At 36.6% G+C, this 18,523-nt stretch overlaps 1 protein-coding gene across 1 annotated transcript in view; it reads right to left on the minus strand.

Moving 5' to 3' along the window:
• The window catches only part of LOC140171460 (uncharacterized), a 55,749-nt gene extending 39,120 nt beyond the window's left edge, over nucleotides 1–16,629 (minus strand). Inside the window, exons 1-4 of the mRNA XM_072194731.1 lie at nucleotides 16,287–16,629; nucleotides 8,791–9,115; nucleotides 4,249–4,377; nucleotides 1,746–1,912 (exon numbers count right to left, since the gene is read on the minus strand). Coding sequence (XP_072050832.1) covers nucleotides 1,746–1,912; nucleotides 4,249–4,377; nucleotides 8,791–9,079 — 585 coding nt within the window. The 5' untranslated portion in view covers nucleotides 9,080–9,115; nucleotides 16,287–16,629. The remainder of the gene's footprint in view (nucleotides 1–1,745; nucleotides 1,913–4,248; nucleotides 4,378–8,790; nucleotides 9,116–16,286) is intronic.
• Nucleotides 16,630–18,523: the final 1,894 nt, after the last annotated feature.

Here is an 18,523-nt window from a genome sequence, read left to right on the forward strand (position 1 = left end):
AATGATTTGCCATAACATGTGTATTAAATTGCGAATTTCAAAAAATCAAAATTATTTGATATCAGAAGGACATTCTTCGTATTCAAAATGCAATTCGATATGTCTGAGGTGCTCTAATGTCCCAAAATAAATACTGTCCAAATGTCCATACCCCTTCCCTTAAGCATTTGTAGAATTTAGCATATTCCATTAATTCTGCCTGTCCCAGGAGCAAACTGCCCATCCAAAAGGACAGGTACACATGGACATCAAAAGTGTCTGAAATCGGTTTCGAACACTTTCGATGTCAAGGCTTTTTCGAAAATCGTTTGGACATCAAAAGTGTCCGAAATCGGTTTCAACACTTTTGATGTCAAAACGCTTTTTTCCCAAAAATCGTTTGGACATCAAAAGTGTCTGAAATCGGTTTCGAACACTTTTGATGTCAAGACGCTTTTTCCCGAAAATCGTTTGGACATCAAAAGCGTCGAAATCGGTTTCGAACACTTTTGATGTCAAGCGCTTTTTCCCGAAAATCGTTTGGACATCAAATGTGTCGAAATCGGCTTCGAACACTTTTGATGTCAAGACGCTTTTTTCCCCAAATATTGTTTGGACATCAAAAGTGTCCGGAATCGGTGTCCGAACACTTTCGATGTCAAGACGCTTTTTCCCCGACAATTGTTTGGAAATCAAAAGTGCCCGAAATCGGTTTCCGAACACTTTTGATGTCAAGACGCTTATTTCCAAATTTGTTTGGACATCAAAAGTGTCGAAATTGGTTTCGAACACCATTTTTTTTATTTTTTTTAGTGTGGATGGAAATACCCTTTCTGGCAAGATGAGCGCCCTCAAAGGTTAAGCTCACAGAGGGGTTACAGGTCAAAATAGGGGTCAAACTTAAACCTGCTTCAAAGACACCATAACTGTAAAATTGAATTCCTTGTCCCGCAGCGACCGCTACGGATCCGACGGTACTTGTTTATTTTTGCTATAGCCCCGAATGAAATGTATTTAATTATGTTTGTACTCACTCAGGTAGCATTGTGTGTGAATTTTACATCTGAACTAAGTGCTTTATTATGGGCATTTTAGTGTCTAAAATGGCCCAAAATGAGGGTTTTTCAATATTGCCGTCCATTTCTAATCATCATCCCCATAGACTTTACATGTAAAATAAAAAGGCTCATAAAAATTTGATAGCACCAAGTTCGGATGTAAAATTCACACAAAATGCTTTTTGAGTGATTACAAAGATAATTAAATACTTTTCATGCGAGGGCTATGTGGAAATTTTTTTAATGTATTCCTTGTACAATGAAATTTCACAACAAAATGTCCATTGGAAACAAAGGTGGGGGGCTTGTATTGTGGGGTGGATACCATGCTCATGCATTAACCTTCAAGACAGACCCTAACAAGTATTTTTCTGGAGCTTCCGTAATACCCTAAAGACGTATTTTGGTTGTGTTTACTATCCTAAAGTAGCAAAAAACTCACATTATTTTGCAATTTTTGATTTTCATGTTCGAGGTCTTTTCAAACATACCTTTGTGATTTTTGACATTTTTGACACCCTTTATGTTCGAGATACTGTCCTGTCAAACATACCTTTTTTCTGATTTTGGATGTTTTGACACCCTAAAGGATGTATGCACAAACATTGCTTGCCCATGAAATACTCCCCCTTTCTACATGTTTGTTGTATGAGCATGATACCCACTTTGAAATACAAGTGCCCTCCCCCTCCCCGGCAATAAACATACCATAGCTTCAGATCTATCAGATGGAATAGTTCTAGAGAAGTAGAGGAACTCATCATCATTTGTCAGTTGGCTCTGTGTAGCTGCATAGCTTACAGTTGGTACCTGGGCATCAGTTAAGAATGATGCTACACTTGGACCCACTGAGCCAGCTCCATGGATGATCATACCTATAAATGAAATGCAAGAAGACATTGAAGTACAGGATACTTTAAAAGAGATTTTTAGCTATTTGGTATGCAAGGAAAGTGTATGACAGACAAGAGCAATGTACTATTCCATATTCTCCCTATATGGAGGATTGAGCTAAAGTCTTCCACAGAGGGATTATGGGTTTCAAATAGAATATATAATTGGGTATAACTTCCATTTGAAATACTCACTCCAGTTGGGGAAGATATGTTTTAAGCAATATACAGAAGGAGTATGAGTTTCAAAATAAATACAGGGTGTCCCAAAAAAAAGAGGCCCCTCATTTCACCCTCTTTTTCTCCTATTTCAGAAAAGTTGATCAAGTTTATGTTGGTATGTAAAGAAGCCTTTACCCGTTAGCTTTAATAAACCGAAACAATTATTTCAATCGTCTCATAACTTTTGCAGATATGCCCTTTTAAAGAAATGTATCTGTTTTTCACTCTGTCCACGGAGGAGGTTTGGCTACTTCAAAGATTGAAAAGTGCATATACCATGCATGAATAATATAAAACATTCCTTGATGATAACTTTATAAAATAACAACTTTATTTTAGGGAATGGGCTTTACCGGTGGGCTTATGGGTTATGGATTTTGTTAAGTGGCATTAATTTGGGCGAAATTGATGTGGGATGGGAGGTCTTTTGCTATACTTGCAATTACTTATGTTTTTCTCGGTTATTTTATGCCTTTTTGTTTATGTTTCTTACTTTCTTACTTTATTGTTTCTTGCTTTCTTTCTTTTTGACAACATAAAGTCATTTCTCTTTTTGGAATAAAAGGTAGCCCTGAAAAGGGCTGTTTAGTTTGTCTTTGGGGGCTGGCATTTTCTTCGGAAGGGGGGTCCCAAAAATACAGGGGGGTCATAGAATTTTCAGACCAAAAATAGGGGGTTATAATTTTTTAACACCCAAAGTAGGGGGGGTTATAGAATTATTAAGGGCTGGTGACTCAAAATTTCAGCTGCCATGCATTCTTTAACTTCGCAGAATCAAAATGTGCATACAATCTATGCAAAATTTTTACACGCCCCTGCGCCTTTTTACACTTACAATAAAAATTTTAACGCGCTCCACACACTTTCTTCACTTTTTAGTTTTGACGCGCTCCACGCCTTAGTTCCAGCAATGAATAATTTTTCTTGAGTCTGTGTAGTTGGAAGGGGGGGTCATAAAATGTTTCCTCCCGCGCGAGGGGGGGGGCCGTAAAAAAATTGCCCGCGATAGGGGGGTCATAAAAAATTGACTCCAGTCACCAACATATTTGGGACCCCCCTTCCGAAGAAAATGCCAGCCCCCTTGGTTCTTTTGAAGTGAGTTTACTGTGCTGCTCTGCCCTCTACCTGGTTGTTTCCTTGACGAATACAGGTTTTAGCCCTAGTCCTCATTACATCAATTGTGTTGCGTACCAACCTTGTGCGCCGGATACTTGCAAATATAGCAGTAATACGTTTGCAAAGATCTTGGATTTTGTCACAAACTAAGAAATCAAGTGGTGTGAGGTCTGGTGATCTTGCAGGCCACTCCACAGCATGACCCATCCCAACCACTCTGATTGATATCCGTGGACAGAGTGAAAAACAGGTACTTGTCTTTAAAAGGGCATATCTTCAAAAGTTGTGACCCGATTGAAATAATTGTTTTGGTTTATTAAAGCTAATTAAAGGTTTCTTTACATACCAAAATATAATTAATCAACTTTTCAGAAATAGGGGAAAAACAGGGCGCAAGGAGGGGCCTCTTTTTTTGGGACACCCTGTACCAATTCCATTAGTAAAACACACTCCCTCAGAGGAAGACTTAAATCTTCCACAGAGAATATGGCAGATTTTCAATGGATCAGCCAAATATAAACTAAACAGCTGCAAACTCTGATATTTAAAAAATTAAGGCTATGTGCCCATCTCTTTTTACTCTTTCTTCTTAGAATTTGAAACAAGACTCCCCAGTATTATGTGTCATGCAGGGACCGATTTATTCAACTGAGTGGAGGGAGACTATAGAAATAAAAGGCCAGTGGTTTATAAACTTGAAAATTCCCTAAATTTTGGTACGGAAAAAATACACACTTTAGGAAATTACGGAACAAAAAGCCCTCTTACCCATTGCAAAACATATACAGTCATGGTAATATAAACATCTCTTGAAAATTATCATACAGGAAAAATAGGCTCTTTCATAAAAATATACAGTCTCTGTAAAAGGCCTTATCTATGTTTTTTATTTAGAGAGAGGGTGATAATGCCATCATGCCATCTTTGCCCCTCACTTTTATGTTGAATGAAAAGTATGGCAAGTCGATTTTTTTTTTTACCTGGTTTGAAGGAGCCATCAGGGCAGGTTTGACTTCCTCCAGATGCACTCTGCAGTCTATCGTTGAGGTACCGCACTGATTGCTCTACTGCAACTTGACCTGAAGAACAACTGTCAAATGCTTCAAGGGCTGCAAAAATACATAAAAAAATGTAAGCCACTGTTAGGTTTTGTTTGTACCAAAGGGGTAGATTTGGTGATCTCCGACTCTGCCACGCTTGACTTGCTTACATGTTGCTCGTGAATGGGAAATAGTTTATATCCGGATCATTTGGTTATGTGCCAACCAAACTTTGTATGCACAGGGGACCAAAAATTGAAAGATGGTCCAATTTTAATAATTTTAGTTGTTCTGCTTGAAAGAGCTACTTTGAATGTTTCATTTTATGTAGCAATGGAAAATGTCAAGGTCAATAGTGTTCAAAGTGCATTGACTTCTTTCCATATGATATCTAGGTAATGAAACATCAAAGATATGACAATTTGATTTTGAATTTGAATTTCTCAGCAGACAAAGAATTTTGCAAGAAAAATACAAATATTTAAACCCAGTTCCATATACCTGTCTGATTGCCAAGTTTAATGTATTCTGGTTGTACTTAATTTTATGTAAATAAGTTTTGGTTTTTTATTCCCTGTGCTTGGAACTGGTGGAGGGGAAAAAGACATACACAATGAACCACTAGTCCAAATAATCAGTCCCAGAACAAAATATTCATTTACTGACATGATCGTGTTCTGGGTCTGAACCGTTTCCATTGGAAAACTTGATGGCAAATTGGTCAATAGAAGCACATGGTCCTACTTCACAACTTTTAAATCCCCTATTCATGCTGTGTGAATCACCCTATTGTGGACCATCCTTCTGATACTTGAGTGTTTGGACAACCAGAACAGTATTTGACAGGTCTTTTGTCTACCTCTCTGTTTGTAAACAGACAAGGCCCTCGCCAAATAGGAGAGTAACAGCGTAAGTACGGTACTGATGAACCACAAGTTCAGAACGATCATGAACAATTACATAATAATCAACTTGTTTTAAAGCAACAGAGGCAAAAAGAGACAAAGACGGTGGACAAAGAAATTGTTCACTCTCACTCACATGCACAACACACACAAAGTCAAACAATTTAGCCACATCATAATTGACACTTACTTTAAAAAAATACAGCAATCAAATTTAACAAAGTGTCGAAGAAAATTGTTTAAAATACTTGCCAAGATTGCCATTTTTCTCTGCAATTTTGCACTTAATTAGGGAGGACGACACTTTTTAGGTTTTTTCAAGGAACATCTACAAATTTGGTATCACTGTAAAGAGCATTAAAAAACTTAGACAATGATACCAAAAACAACTCTATAGCTCAAAGTACGGGGGAGTTATACCTATTTGAAGTTGTGAAGGGTAGCGGAATTTGTCTGTCATTTTTTGTGTACGGTACCTTGGATTTATTTGTCTAGCACTTGTATATTTTTACAAATAACATTTACAAATCTGGTATCACTGAAAAAGGGTATTAATAAAGAAAGACAATGGTACCACAATCAGCTCTATAACTTAAAATATAGGGAGGTTATGCCTATTTAAAGCCATGTGAAGTTTACTGTTTTTTTGTGTGTCAATATTTTGTGTACAATACAGGAGTATTTTAGAGACGATGATATTGCCTCCACCAAGAAATAAATATTGTTAGTAAATAAACAAGTAAATTTAGGAATGAATAAAGGAATAAAAAAAAAATGAAAATTAATAAAAAAATAAACAAATGAATATGTAATCATAGCCTAATCTGATGTGACCCATGCAACACATGTTCTGCCAATGATGTTACTTGTGAACCTCATCTGACACTGCACTATTCAATTTCAGTATTGAAAAAAAAATACAAAGGAAGTGAAAAAAAAAAAGAAAAAATATTACACAGATTCTTAAAGTATCATAGAGTTGATTAAAATTAGTAACAAAAATAATATCACTTGAATTAAGTGTGTGTTTTGCATTTTACCACATATGACATGACCCGATGTCCGCTACATCTCCCACCCCGGCGTCAGCCCGACCAAGAACACTGCATGCACCGCCACCTCACCATTTCTCCCCGTACTGTCGTATTTTTACGGCAATTGCCAGAACGGGTCATCACAGTAATTTGCTTTGCGCATTTATGCGCGATGGATTTCTGCACAAGAATGACCACAAACATCTTCAGAATACTCTAAAATTTCATATTATATAGGTTTAATATAGGTTTAATGACCTCCTTCCGCTCCATTTTGGCAACTTTTACGCCAAAAATCATGAAAATCTTACCTACAAAATAGACCTCAAAAACCTAGAAAATTAGGGCTTTCCCCAAAACAAACCCGTCGTGTTTGGTATGAGTGCAAAGCGTCACAAAATTTCCTATAAAATGATGACATCATCCAGGTAAGTCTCGTGAAGTCTCGTGGATAAATCCAAATCGAGATTTCGTGAATTTCAAGCAGACGAAAAAATGGCGTCCCGTCGATCGAGTCGCTACGGTGTAACTCCTGAACTTCAACGATTTCACGACGTTAAAAAACATGCTTAATGTTCTTTTTTTGTTGAAAACTTTAAATAATTGGAAAATTTCATCTTTAAACTCTTCAAAAATAATTTCCTATTGTATTTTGAGTTTTGAAAGGGTGAGAAATGGTGAGTTGTTTTCACTAAGTTTCACACACAAACAGATACAAATGCGTAAATCATCGTATGCGCTGGATTCGCTAACTTAATGTTGAATTTAAGCTTAACAAAATTGCGGCAGTTCTCACCAAACAACGACGTACACATGTTTACTACATTTGTATATCATGTGACGATAAAGCAATACAGGCTATATAGGCCAGTTCTATATACACTGTGCCTATGTATATTAAGGGTGGTGCAATAATTATGTGTACCCCGGGGTGAATTATAGGGGGGCAAAGATTTTTGGCAGGCCAAAAGGGGGGGGGGGGAAAGCATTTTTTGGCAGGTCGAAAGGGGGGGTCAAGCAATTTTGGCAGGTCGAAGGGGGGCAAGCAATTTTTGGCACAGATATTTTGGGCACCGTTTCTATATTACGCCCTAAACAGGCGTAGGAAACCGTTAGGAACACGTTTAAATATGCAAAAGTTCCTGCCCGCTGCCCTTGCATTATATGTTAAGACAATTTAAGGTTTTAAATTCGGGTTCCCCAAAATCTTGCATGTGTAAGGGGGGGGCAAAGATTTTTTGGCACGTCAAAGGGGGGGCAAAGGTTTTTGGCACGTCGAAAGGGGGGCAAAGGTTTTTAGCACGGCCAAAGGGGGGGAACAGCGATTTTTGGCAGACCATTTTGAGAATTCACCCCGGGGTACACATAATTATTGCACCACCCCTAAGGATTGGCTTACGCAGCATTAGGCCCTTCGTACTTGATTATTAGTTTCCTGTTAAAGATTTTGAAAAAGGGACGAGGTGACTTTTAATTATTAATTATCTTTTATTTTCTTTATTTAGTTTGAACTATTACGAGCAACTATTGACTCGTTTTGACTAGAGCGGGCATTTAATTATTTCACAACAATATTTGATTTTATAAATAAGTGAAGGTGGAGTTGTACTCCTTGTTTATTCATCATTTTGTTGATATTATTAAAGTCAGAAAATGGCAAGTAGAAGTAGTTGAAAGTTATTTTAAAGGAGAAAATGAGAAATAAAAATAAAATAATTAATTATTTTGAGATTTTCAATTTTGGACGCGGGCGGTAAACAAGAAACTAATAATCAAGTGCGAAGGGCCTTATTAACATTTTAACAAATTTCTTTGAAATTTAGTCAATGTATATGAAATTGGTACTCACATATCTGATCCTCTAATCACAGTTATCAACAAATTAACACTGCGCAGGTGACCAAACCTCAAAAAAACTAACGTTGGTTTAGATGTGTTGCAGCAGTTCGCCGTGACGAAACCACATTGAGCTAAGAAAGCTTACTTTAATACCATGTCCATGTATACACTATAATACAGATACACTTTACTCCACAATACAGTACAGTTGGCTTATCACTGTCGTGGATGATTTTATTATTCAAACAAAATAGAATTTAGTTCCAAGAAAATATTCATTAACACACTGGTACAATATGACAGCTAATTACTTTAATATTTAAATTAAATACCTGAATCAAAATTGAAATCAAACTCCTTTCATGTTTCTCACACTTCAATGAAATGCGCCTGCGCAAAATCTTAAAAGACAGCTGTCACACTGTACATAAAGCTCGTCGTCCACAAAACTTTTTTAAACTTTCGCGGCAAAACTGCATGGCTAGTGTTTCAAGCAGGCCTACTAATTCAATTATTCTTATTGACAAAGTAGTGAAGTACAGTTAATTTGATTTTTGTGTGTGCTTATATACTTCATATTGGGCTTTTTTAAAAGTAAGATATTGTTGTATGTGCTTGCAACTTGATGTTGTTAAATTTATTTTTCAAAATCAAACTGGCTGGGTATTTATGCATGATGTCCAAAATAAAGGCTTCATACATACCAATTCTAACTCCAGAAATAGATCCAAACCATAGAGTATAACGAGCCATCTCTAACAGTTGTATTGTCTGAGGATCTGGGATGGTAGATTTGCAGACAGTTCCGTCGGCATCAGACCCATGGAATGGAAACAAGAAACCCACGGTGATATAATCATCATGGTTGGCGCCAGATGTATCATTAATGTAGCCCCTTTTAGGACCGTTACAAAATTGGCCACTTGACAGAGGCGATAAGAAGATGACACAAATACAGATGAGTGATGCTTGTATGGATAACGAGAACTTCATTTTGCCTGGTAGACAGATGAACTTTCAAGCTAAACCCTGAAATAAAACCAAGGAGATTAAATCAAGTTAGAACAGTAGACACCAGGGGAAATCATTTGAGTAGGATTGATGAGTTAAACTGCTTACTTTATTGTTATCCAAATCCAATATTAGGCCTACTCGCGAATCTGAGCTTTCGTCATTTGGCTGATGGCTGCGATCAAGCATCAGCCAAGATCATGAAGATAGCGAAAGCTCACTTTGTGAGTAATAATTATACTGATATTATTTTTTATTGCATTTGGCTAACAATAAAGTAAGTTAGTAACCAATATCCGTATAATTTAATGTCTCTTTAAACCATTGCTGTGACGTCAGTCTATTCAATAAATGGTAGATTAGGCCAAGTAAAATAAAAAACATGTTTCACGTCCGGTTTTTTGAAAAAAAAAAGGAGGAAGAGGGACTTTTTATTTTTTATTTTTTTATTGCAAAATCGGTGTAAATACCCATAATTAGAGCTGTTTTAGCGTATACAATAATGCCTGGAAAAAGGAGGAGGCCTCTTTTTATTTGTTGTTCTGAGAGATAGGCCCTCTAACTATCACAAAACCTTATAAAAGTGTTTCTTGTATATAGCAAGGCTATAGAAAGCATCTCTACTTCCTAGACATATTTTTTGAAAAGTTATAACTGAATTTCAAAAAATAAAAATAAAATTGAAGAAACCTCAAAAAAGGAAGCGGGAGGGGACGTGAAACATGTTTTTTTATTTTTTTATTTGGCCTTATATTCTACGAATCAACACTTTTCTGCACGAATCTACAGTTAAGTGTGGATTCTCCTTAACGTACTATTTACGTCTACTAAAGATAACTGTAATGGTGAATTTAAATTAAATAAAGTGAAATTTCCTTCCAATCCGGACTTTTTGGGGCAAATTATGATCACAAAAAGGGGATTCAAGTTTTTGATGGGTTTGAGTGAAGTGCGTCCCAAGTGGCCTTGGATACAGATCTTGCGGAGGGGTACGAATATGGACATTGGTTTGGCATACATTTAATTTGTTTGTTTGTTGTCTCACTTTCGACCACAGACATTGATTCCACAGCCATTATGCGGATTGTATTACATACTATAGTTGTCTTCCCCCCCCCCCAATACCAACCAATGCATTGGGCTATTCCAGTTGAAAACCACTATACCCTGTGGAAGATTTTTGAAATGTCTTTCACAGGGGGTAGTATTTTCAAATGTAATTGAAACCCATACTCTCCTGTATTATGGCTTTACTATATCTTCCACAACTGGAGTGAGTATTTCAAATGGAAGTTACCCAATTGTCTGTTGTATTCAAAACTCATACTCCCTCTGTTGAAGACTTAAGCTAAATCTTCCACCGGATCAGTGTGGGTTTTAAATGGAATAGCCCATTGTTCTATAAGATAGTTGCAAAAAGCCAATTTCTGTATCATGATCATTGTGACATTTTTGTCAACACCTCATGTAAAGACCACCAGCCTGACAGTCTATACTGAGATATGTGAACATTTTCTGGTGTGACACATTACCAAAGCATGATCTGTTGTTTTAAATACTGAACAATATAAGTTCATTCAACAATCAACCATTGTCTTTGCGTTGGAGAATTCACCTAGAACAAATTCGTGGGTTTTTAGGCTAGACCAGTATAAAAATTATAGCAAACAACATGATTAATCAAAGCACTCACACTATGGACCACTATGGTCTCATCCCTACTCATAGTTCAATAACCTCAATTAAACAATCATAGTGTAAAATTTGATCTCAAGTTGCAGAGTATGAGTTTTTGTACTCAATATGTCAAAGGTCATTCAATGATTGTGCAAATGTATTGGGCTTAAAGAACTGATAGATGAGCATGTTGTGGATCCTAGTGTCAATACGTTACAATTTACTTTCAAAGTTTTGGATTTTGCAGGCTGAGAATTACAAGGTTAAAAAAGATTCAAATTTTAAGATTCGTCAAATTGTAAGTTATAGAATGATATATATAACATGTCAAGGTTCTGATTTGTTTACAAGTTTGAAAATCAAGAATTTAACCAAATCTTTGTTTTCTATTGTTTTAATAATCTGTAAATTCCATTGTCTCGAAACGCTAATCCGATAGAACCTTGTAATTCTTAGCCAACGATTTGTTAACGTAAAGGTCGGTCAGCATGGTCAGTAGCGATGGTTAAATTGATGGGATCAGTATGATTGATGATGCTTCTTTCGTCTTTCGCAAGAACAAAAGCCACACAATTCATTGGTCAATGGTCAAATAAGTTCTGGTTTTAACTAATTCAATCAAATAGAGCTGCATTTAGATTCAAACAATAATAGTCAAAAGTATTGCGAAACTTTTGGCTCCAATCTGAGTGCGGTTTGAAAATCTTCTTAAAGATTTTAAAAATATTATTAAGAAAATATGTGACTCATCACGGCAAAACCAGGCAAAAGTATTTATTGTTTTTTTCGACTTAACAATCATTATTTTCTTTTTTTATTGTCTTATGTTTTAAAAAGATTTTAGTCAGACTCGGATTATAAACCACAGTCACACGACAATTATTGATGCGAAGTCATTGTTATTCTCTAACAGAAATAAGTCAACAAACTTAGCAATCTATATGGCAACCAAGTAAAAATAGAAAGTAACCTACGCAACCTCCAGTACAGGCAGTCACGCTTTGGACGATTAAAATACTTCAATTCAAGATTTATATCTTTATAATAAGCGTGAATTTTTGTAAAACTGCGGTATTAATATTATAAAAAAAGGTCACTTTCTTTTCTCTCAGCGGTTCACCCGGGGGGGCACTCCAACTTTGGAGGTGACGCGTATGTAGGGCTGTTAAGACCCCCTTTTTCAGCATCGCTGTCATCACCCAAAGACCCCATATTTTTTTACGAACACATGCTCTGTCCATGCTCTGTCACCCAAAGACCCCCTATTTTTCCATTTGATCTGTCACCAAAAGACCCTTGCAAGTCCAATTTGAACAGCAACTTTCATTTATCATGGATTTTGTTACTTATTTTGAAAAAACAAGGAAATTTGAAGCCATTTAGAACTAAATACTCAATTTTCGAGATTTCTGTGGCGCTTTTTCGGCTCTCACCCAAAGATTCCATTAAAAAAAAAGGTCATGTTCTCACCCAATGACCCCATATTTTTCACATTTGCTCTCACCGAATGCCAAAAATCATGCTCTCACCCAATGACCCCATATTTTTTACATTTTGCTCTCACCGAATGCCCCTTAGTGCGAAAGTGCCAGCCCTACACCTATATCCATTTCATATTGAAGTGCCCCCCGGGCGGTTCACACTTCACACTTCGCACTTTTAAAGCGCTAGCGGGATAACATAGTTTTCGTCTCAGCGAAAAGAAACTATGTTCAGTGGCGGCGCTACAGTGGGGGGGCATTACCCCGGCCCCCCCAATATTTTTCTTCCCCACCCCACCCCTTCATCCCCCCCCACTTTCAATGCAAAAAAACTCCAAATTACACAAATTTCCATTTTTGTGGCAATATTGGGCAAAATTTGTTGATTCCCCCCTCTGAAATTCACTTTGCCCCCAATGCCCCCCCCCCCGAAGAAAAATTCTTAGTGCCGCCACTGACTATGTTATTATAATATTGCATAAACCGCATGACAAATATGTCATTTAGATTCTAAAAGATCTTAATCAATATCAAAATCATTACTGGAGTAACATACATAACGCACCAACACACAGGACGGTGCAAAACCAATAACTTTTTTGGCGTGTCGTAAAATCGCTTTCAAATTTAATTCAATTGCATTTTGAGAAAACACAAAAACAGGAAATATCAAAAAGTTATTCAATAATAATTGTTCTTTTCACCTGCTCACCTGCATGCCCCTTTCTCTTTATTACTATATTCGTCGATACATTTAGCCTACGCATTAAACTAGTATTCAACTCGTCATAAAAACATTAAGTTAGGTATTAAATCAGTGGTTTCCTGAAATAAAATCGCAAATTTTAGTGCACTTCGCCGGCATTTGACCTTCTGGCAGCCGGTCAGCGGAACGACTTGAAATTGTGCCCCCCCCCTGCACACACTTTTTGCCCGGTACGCCGCTGAAGTTTCGGTCAGAAAGTAACAGCATTCGTACGGTGCATGCGCGCCATATTTTTCTGATAAAATTTGGGTAACAGGAAAGAAGGTTTGGGAAACCCTGCATTTTAAATTATATTGCTATAGCAAAAGAACATAAATGTGCCAATAATGCATTGCAACTAGGCTATAATTACATATCCGTGTTGCAACAATTGACTCATCAGTGTTAAGAATTTTCATTTTGTGCTATATATAGCAAATAAATATTACCAGGGCTCAGGCAAAACATGCACACTGAACACACCACTCCACGCCATACATAAATTCTGCCAGTCACATTTCCCCAATATGAAATTTTTTTAAAGTAAAATTTTAATTTTAATTTTACTTCATTAAAGTTTGGCGGAGGCGGGGTTCGAACTCACGGCGGCTGACTGCTTTGGATACACTATGAACCCAGCGCCTTAGACCACTCGTCCACTTGTCTTCTTGTAATTCATTTGAAACTTATTTGAACATATAATCGCAACTTCAACATAGGCCTACCACGTGACAAGCAAAGGCAGAAAACGTACCATATTTTGGAATTTTATTTGCCTAAAACATTTATGTGTATTATTAGCGCTCAATTATTGTTAACTGTGTGTTTTATACAAAAGAAATCCAATAATAACCATGATAACTGGGCGTCTGTATGGACAATAGGCCTACATTATATCGATTTTGACACGTGCTTGTGTCTCAGTACATTTCCATGGTCAGTAAAATACTATAGAGGAAAACCTACCATTTTCTTGTATACACGTTCGATGTTTTTATCAATTACATAAAAAGTCCATTTTAGACCCCAAATGTTTTTTCAGGAAATAAAAGATTAGATTACCATAAAAACGAATCAGTAATCTTTTGCCGGGTCTAATGTAATATTCACATAGGATTTTCAACGTTTTTTCTATTATTATTCTTGCCCAATTAAAGAAATATTTTGGTGTATGTAAATTTGAAATAAAATTCTCTGCTTCTTAAACGACATCAAATGTGCCACAATTGGGTATCACGAATCGTTATATATGATGTGCAGTTAATATTCATATTTTCTTTTAGACAGAGGATGCTTCAGTTTTGACAGGAAAAATATTTTCTTGAAAACCCTCTCACTCGGTTATTTTAAAAATGTAACCACGCTTCCCTAGAATGTGCAATAAATTAGCATTAAAATTTTTCGTATTCTAACAGCAAGCGTTTCTAGAATGTTTTATGGCGAATTGTGGTGTACACTGAACCGTTGTATACTCCATATAGCTCACACAAGAATAGCCATAGGCCTATAGCAGCATCCATAGGCGTAGATCCCGGGGGGGGATGGGGGGATTTACTCCCCCCCCCCCCAATATTTTGCCAGGGGGGATGCTCCATACAATCATCCCCCCCAATGTTGACGCCTGAATATAGGTTTCTGACCAAATTTATCTCACATTTGCCCATTTTAGCCCCAAAAGTGCAAATTTTCGCGCGCTTCGCGCGCATTTATTCAACTTTTGCACCATATTTCATCAGTTTAGCTTCAAAATAGCACAATTTTTCGCTCGCTTCGCGCGCATTTGCAACATCAACTTATTCTGTCGCCAAAAGGTGCTGGATTCACTATTCTTCATGAATATTTTTCAACACCATACCCCCCAATGTCAAAAAGAAATCTACGCCACTGGCAGCATCGCCTGTGAAAATATCATCAGATGACAATCTTTGATAGGTAAAGGATTATGGGATGAGGTTGTAAACCCGGATCCATGTAGCGGTAGGCCTATTGTGCTGAGGGAAACATGGTATAGCGTCTAATGATTAGGCTATCTACCGTAGATAGCAAACAAAGTACATAAACCATAGGTTATTAAACCTAAGATTGGTGTTTGTTTACTCCAGGGCTTCCCATACTTTTTTCCCGGGCACAGATTTGTAATTTTAATGCTAAAATGGGTCAACATGGGGTCGAGTCTAATGAATAAGTTAAACAGTTATTTTGGATCATGCAGCTGATCTGGTAAGAACTCTTTTGGTAAATTGAGTAAATTTCTTGAGTATATTTCTAGGCGCGTTTTAATTTGTATACTACTGACAAACTCCCTGAAAAGGAGTAGATCTATATAGACTTGTACCACCGTTTATAGTAAGTAGTGACAGGTAGTGTATAAGCGCAATGCACTTGTCCCGCGTGAGCGAAAGGTCCAGGGTTCAAGTTCCGCTCATATACACGTGCAGAATATTTTTCAGATCCGGTTTTCAGCATTCTATATTATTTCAAAACAGAGCAAGATTAGATAAAAAAAATCAAATTTAAAAAGGAAACGTAATTTACATATTTATCATGTCGTTCAATTTACGAGAAGTTCTGGGTATTTATAGTCATGTTGGAAATAGGCCAAGTAAGGGCCAGTCGACGGTTCGCTTAGCTATTCATTGTGCATTCGGGGCCCCAAGTTACTAAGTCGGGGTCCCGAGTTACTAAGTCGGGGCTCTGAGTTACTATATAAGTCGGACCCCGCCGGATAGTTTTTTTATTTTCTTTCATGTCACTTCGGGGGCTCCGTACATTCATGACTATAAACTTGAACAAATAAGCAACAATTTCCATAAAGCCAACTTATTTGTACATTTGCAAAACACCTTAATGTCTGTAATTATTAATATACTTTTTGCAAAGGGGCTAGACTGTAAAGTAGCCATTTTTTTTTGTCTGAATTAGACACGAATTTTAAGGATATTGTGGGTTATATAATAATGAGAAATAATATTTTAACGAAGATGCGCGTTTTTGATGTAGGCCTATATTTCATTTAAATCTTCCACCCAATAATTAGGCCTATTTAGTTATAGTATTAGGCCAGATGAAGTTATTAAAAATTACAGTTAAAACTGTTTGTAATCATTCAGTGTTATGTACCTTTAATGTTAAAGACTGAATTGGAATATTCCTTAATAACATCCTGAATTGCATATAGGGTTACAATATTACATAATAAAACTGGAATAAATGACAGAATGATCCGCGATTGACGACTAAATACCACTAATATAATGATCATGACTGAATTGGGAAGACATCTTACCTTACTATATTTGAAGCCAATGACGAAGCTTGTTGCTTCCTGATACTCGCTTGAATATAATCCACAACTTCGTATATTTATATTTGATTTGAATTTAATGCCAAGTGAATTGTGATCAATATGAAATGTAATTCAAGAAAACTTTCTCACGAACTCTGCGGACGTATATACCAGAAAATGCCAAAATGACGTTTGTCAAATGTATATCAAATAAATGCAACTGGACATCCAGCGCAGCTCCAACACGTTCAAGTTTATGGTCAAGACCAAGACATCCGTGTGGTCTTTCGATCTCAAGTTCAACAACTACTCCTTAGTTCATGTGTTGTTTTGGTTAAACAAGTCTCACACAACGGGGTTGGTCATACTTGAGCGATTTTACCAACGCAATCGCAGATTAAAACAACTTTTTTTCTAAAATATTTTTTGCACGCTTGAGTAGGCCTACCAACAAAATCTAAAGAGGGAAATTACAGGGAACCAATTAACCTCATCTGCATAAGCCATTTTTGAAAGATTTTAGTGTCACATGATGAAAGCCAAATATTAAATCTTGGGTCAAAAATTTACATACGGCATGAATTAACTGATTTCATGCACGAATACACTTAAATGAAACAAATAATAGACACTTGACATGACTTTGTTTTATTTTACGGGGTCATAAGCACTGATTTTAGTGTTCCCTGGATCTGAATACAATGGGTGCTTTGGGTTGGTGAGAGCACGACATTGGTATAAACAAACAATGCTTTGACGACAGGTGGGATTGTATACTCTTGATATGAGTCATCGGATTTGTAATAATTATGAAATTATTATGATCAAGTTCATTGTCAAAATCAAACAGACTAATTACAATAGAACGCGTAAAAACAGGTACAGTGTGTCCCCTAAACATGCTATAGAACATTGGAAACTTGAATTATTGGGTATTTTAACAAGTGACTGCTCCGTTCTTGAATTTAATAATTTGAAAATCACACCATTTTAACCCATATCATCATAAATTATAATTATTGAACAATTATGGCAATCTGCTTTCTACTGACGAAATATAACACTGTAGAGTTTTCTATTTAATTAAGATATAGTCATACATCAGTACATCTTGTCATGTCAGTCATCAGTGCTGTCTACCGAAGATAGCATGGTCTGATATCTAACGAAGATAAGAGGCTTCAAGGTCCTTTTTCAGATGAAGGCGAAACAGAGACATTTGAGACTAATTAGGCAGTTTTTTGACGATTTCTTCTGAAATACACCGAGTTGGAACTTCTAATTTCGATATGTTTATGAGAAAAATAGGGCCTTTCACTAGAAATCAATATAACACATGACATGATCTTGTAGCAAATTGTGTGCAACAGGCAATTGCTTGGAAAATTGCCTCGTGTATATATGTCGGTCTTTTGGTTCACCACCGCCAGATTCAAGACCGACATATATACACGAGGCAATTTTCCAAGCAATTGCCTGTTGCACACACCTTGCAACAAGATTGCTCCGTGTATTTTGGTTCACCACCGCCAGATTCAAGACCGACATACACGAGGCAATTTTCCAAGCAATTGCCTGTTGCACACACCTTGCAACAAGATTGCTCCGTGTATTTTGGATTTGCAAGGCATTAATCCCCGAGCATCAGGCAAATTAATCCCCCGGTTAATCCCGGGTATTCTGTAACGGGTCGGGTGCCCCTGTGCTCAGTGCTTTAAAATTCTTGTAAAGTTTTATATTTCTCAGTGCCTCATTCTTGTAAAGTTTTATATTGCTCAGTCCGGATGCTCAGTGCTTCATTCTAGTCAAGTTAACTGTTAAATAATGGTCGAGTGCGTCAATCTTGTTAAGTTTAATATTGCTCAATGCTTCATTTTTGCAGTTTTCTATTGCTCAGTTTTTCATTCTTGTAAATTTTATATTGCATGTTTCATTCTATTAAAGTTTTACATTGCTCAGTGCTTCATTCTTGTAAATGTTATATATTGCTTATGTTTCATTCTTTTGAAGTTTTATATTGTTCAGTGCTTCATTCTTTTACAGTTTTATAATTGCTCATCAGTGCTTCCTTCCTTCCCTCCTCCTTCCTTCCTACCTTCATTTATTTATTTTTTGTTTTTATTGATATATTCATAATATTGATTAACTCATTTATTCATCTATTCATGCTTGCTTGCTTACTTGCTAACTAACTAACTAACTAACTAACTAACTAACTAACTAACTAACTAACTAAC

This window comes from Amphiura filiformis, chromosome 15 (assembly GCF_039555335.1).
Source record: "Amphiura filiformis chromosome 15, Afil_fr2py, whole genome shotgun sequence".
NCBI classification, from domain to species: Eukaryota; Metazoa; Echinodermata; class Ophiuroidea; order Amphilepidida; family Amphiuridae; genus Amphiura; species Amphiura filiformis.